This window comes from Sinocyclocheilus anshuiensis, unplaced genomic scaffold (assembly GCF_001515605.1).
Source record: "Sinocyclocheilus anshuiensis isolate Anshui unplaced genomic scaffold, SAMN03320099.WGS_v1.1 scaffold1671, whole genome shotgun sequence".
NCBI classification, from domain to species: domain Eukaryota; kingdom Metazoa; phylum Chordata; class Actinopteri; order Cypriniformes; family Cyprinidae; genus Sinocyclocheilus; species Sinocyclocheilus anshuiensis.
This window is the reverse complement of record NW_015549701.1, coordinates 147,992-151,726: the sequence shown is the minus strand read 5'-3', so window position 1 is coordinate 151,726 and position 3,735 is coordinate 147,992. Positions and strand designations below refer to the sequence as shown.

At 38.4% G+C, this 3,735-nt stretch overlaps 1 protein-coding gene across 1 annotated transcript in view; it reads left to right on the top strand.

The window, feature by feature from the left end:
* ppp2r5ca (protein phosphatase 2, regulatory subunit B', gamma a) overlaps positions 1-3,735 on the top strand; it is a 23,224-nt gene that overhangs the window by 12,936 nt on the left and 6,553 nt on the right. The window contains exons 3-5 of the mRNA XM_016449891.1: positions 2,011-2,121; positions 2,977-3,069; positions 3,159-3,290. Coding sequence (XP_016305377.1) covers positions 2,011-2,121; positions 2,977-3,069; positions 3,159-3,290 — 336 coding nt within the window. The remainder of the gene's footprint in view (positions 1-2,010; positions 2,122-2,976; positions 3,070-3,158; positions 3,291-3,735) is intronic.

Here is a 3,735-nt window from a genome sequence, read left to right as displayed (position 1 = left end):
GCAATAAAAAAAGACACACAAATGTTCATCTAGAGTAATTTGTGCTTATTAGTACGGTTGAACTGGATCATCGAAGGTCAGAAGCAAATAGAATGGGATTAAATACATAAAGCAGATTTGTGTTGTTTAACATTTAATTATTGCAGGTTTGTGTCATATTCCGAGTTGCATTATTTTTATTCATTTTGAGGAATACTGAATCTGTTTTTTTTGTGTGTGTGAGTGAGATGAATTAATGCATATTCATATTTATTTTAGAACTACAGTAACATCTTCTGATTTCTGTCACCATGGCAACACCAGAGCTGTCAATCAGTAAATTGGGAAAAAAAAAGTAACTTGTGTTACTTATTTGAAAAAGTAACTCAGATATTCTCTTGTAAATTAAAAAGTGATGCGTTACTAGTTACTTGAAAAAAGTCATCTGATTACGTAACTGGCGTTACTTGTAATGCGTTACCCCCAACACTGTGTGATTGTGCAGTGTTTCTAATCATCTGATGACGGTCTCTGCTCTTCTTGTGCTTTCAGATGTGGCTCCGGCCGAGCAGGAGAAGCTCTTCATCCAGAAGCTGCGTCAGTGCTGCGTTCTGTTCGACTTTCTGTCCGATCCGCTCAGCGACCTGAAATGGAAGGAGGTGAAGCGGGCGGCGCTGAGCGAGATGGTGGAGTACATCAACCACAATCGCAGTGTCATCACGGAGCCCATTTACCCGGAGGTGGTGCACATGGTGAGTCAGGCCGGCTCTCAGGAGCCGCTCGTTTGATCTCCGAGCTCAAAGATGCTTCTGTTTCCCACACGGAGTCAGCCGCGGTCTTGGGCTTTACTGACACTCACTTCACATGCTTTTCTATTTACAGCACTAAAGAAGCATTATCACGCTGGAGATTCAGCTGAAACACAAGCTCTCTCTTCTCCAAAACCATGATGTACAGATCTAAAAAAGAGACGTTCTGTTTGATAATGTGCTCTTTTGATCAGATCAGCTACACGTGCGACCGAACGATCGGCAGCTTTCACGTCCATCTCTCACATGATCAAAGCTGCATCAATGCTGATAGAGTTATTGTTGTGCTAATGTGGCCGTCGATTGTTTGCTGTAGATGTGCATGAGTTCATAATAACGCGCCCGAGGCCAATGATTGATTTAGTCGATTTATACGAATTTTCTGGCTGATTTTCAGCATTTTGTGCTAATCTGTGACTCAGTTTGTGTAAAATGTGACCCTGCAGCACAAAAGCAGTCTTAAGTCGCTGGGGTATATTTGTAGCAATAGCCAACAATACATTGTATGGGTCACAATTATACATTTCTCTTTTATGCCAAAAATCATTAGGATATTAAGATCATGTTCCATGAAGATGTTTTGTAAATTTCCTACTGTAAATATATCAAAACTTAATTTTTGATTAGTAATATGCATTGCTAAGAACTTCATTTGAACAACTTTAAAGATGATTTTCTCAATATTTAGATTTTTTTGCACCCTCAGATTCCAGATTTTCAAATAGTTGTATCTCAGCCAAATATTGTCCTATCCTAACAAACCATACATCAATGGAAAGCTTATTTATTCAGCTTCTTGCATTAAAAAACTGGAACTTGAAGAGGGGTCTCAAGACAGTTTTTTTAAGTTGAAGTTTTTATAGCTCGACGCAGTGTTTTTAAAATGCAGCCCTCGTCTGCGACACACTGAAGAAACTTCAAGAAGCGACACAAAAACATCCGCCTGATGTATGTGGATTGTGCAGATGGCGTGAGATGAACGTGAAGATCCACTACTAACTACTGCAATTATAAACAGGGCTGGCGATCGGCAGATACCTCACAGTATGATGTGTCGTGATCACGCTTCACATTCGTCCAGTTAGGAGAGCCTAGGCTCCATCTTATTTACTCAACCTGCTGGTTTATATAAATAAAAGTTGTAGAAAATCAATGACATGTTATGCAAATCAGAACTGCAGTATTGTGATGTTTAATGCTAATGCTTGTGTTTGTGTTGCAGTTCGCTGTGAACATGTTCAGGGCTCTGCCGCCTTCATCGAACCCGACGGGAGCAGAGTTCGACCCGGAGGAGGATGAACCCACTCTGGAAGCAGCCTGGCCTCATCTACAGGTGCTTTCTGTACATCATTCACAGCATATCTGACCGCTTCTGTCCACTACATAACCACTGATGAGACTTACACTACTGGACAAACGTTTGGAATAATTGCTTTATCTGTTGTGCTCACAGAGGCTGCATTTATTTGATCAAAAAAGCTGAAAAAATAGTGAATTATTATTAGAATTTAAAACAGCTGTTTTCTATGTGAATCTCTGTTAAACTGTAATGTATTCCTGTGATGCGCAGCTGTATTTCCAGCATCATTCCTCCAGTCTTCAGTGTCACATGATCTTCAGAAATCATTCTAATATGCTGATTTGCTGCTCGAGAAACATTTCTGATTATTATCAATGTTGAACACAGTTGTGCTGCACAATATTTCTGTGGAAACCGAGATACACTACCATTCAAAAGTTTGGGGTAAATAAGATTTAAAAAAATTAATTGATACTTTTATTCTTCAAGGACGCATTAAACTGATCAAAAGTGACAGTAAAGTCATTTATAATGTTACAAAAGATTTATATTTCAAATAAATGCTGTACTTTTGAACTTTGTTCATCTGTGAATCCTGAAAAATAAAATGTATCACAATTTAAATATTCAGCTCATTAAAAAATCCTAATTATTGCAAACGTTTGACCAGTGGTGTCTTCAGCCACAACAGCTATGAGAAGATCAATGTGCCACAGAAACAGAAACCAAATGATGCACAGAATGTTTTCAGCTGAATCTCAGCATCATGATAAGATGAGTGAGCGTGTAACTGCAGGTCCAGAACTAATACAGCGCTGCACATCTGAATAAATAACGTCACCAGAGTTTGACCTGTTGCTCATCACAGCATCTTTCTGTTTCTCAAAGCTGGTGTACGAGTTTTTCCTGCGGTTTCTCGAGTCGCCCGACTTTCAGCCGAATATTGCCAAGAAATACATCGACCAGAAATTTGTGATGCAGGTTTGCAGAAATGTAATTTCACTATAAATAAGCTGAAGTTTCAGTATTAGTTCAGACGTGTGAAGCGCTGTTTCTGAACTGAATTTCAGCTTCTGGAGTTGTTTGACAGTGAAGATCCACGAGAGAGAGATTTCCTGAAAACCACCCTGCATCGAATATATGGAAAGTTTCTCGGGCTGCGCGCTTACATTAGAAAGCAAATTAATAACATATTTTACAGGTGAGCAGTGCCTTCATACGTTTCTGAGTGTTAATGGTGTGATAATTCAGTCTTAGCTGGACACAGGTTTCAGTGTTTAGGAATTTAGCAGGCCACAGCAAAGTGAATGAAATAATGACAAAAACACCGTTGAACAGCACAAAATAAATAGGCCTAATTAAAAAATGTATATAGAATATGTGGCCCTGGAGCACAAAACCAGTCATAAGGGTCAATTTTATGAAATTGAGATTTATACATCATCTCAAAGCTGAATAAATAATCTTTCCATTGATGTATGGTTTGTTAGGATAGCACAATATTTGGCTGAGATACAACTATCTGAAAATCTGGAATCTGAGGGTGCAAAAAAATCTAAATATTGAGAAAATCATCTTTAAAGTTGTCCAAATTAAGTTCTTAGCAATGCATATTACTAATCAAAAATTAAGTTTTGATATATTTAC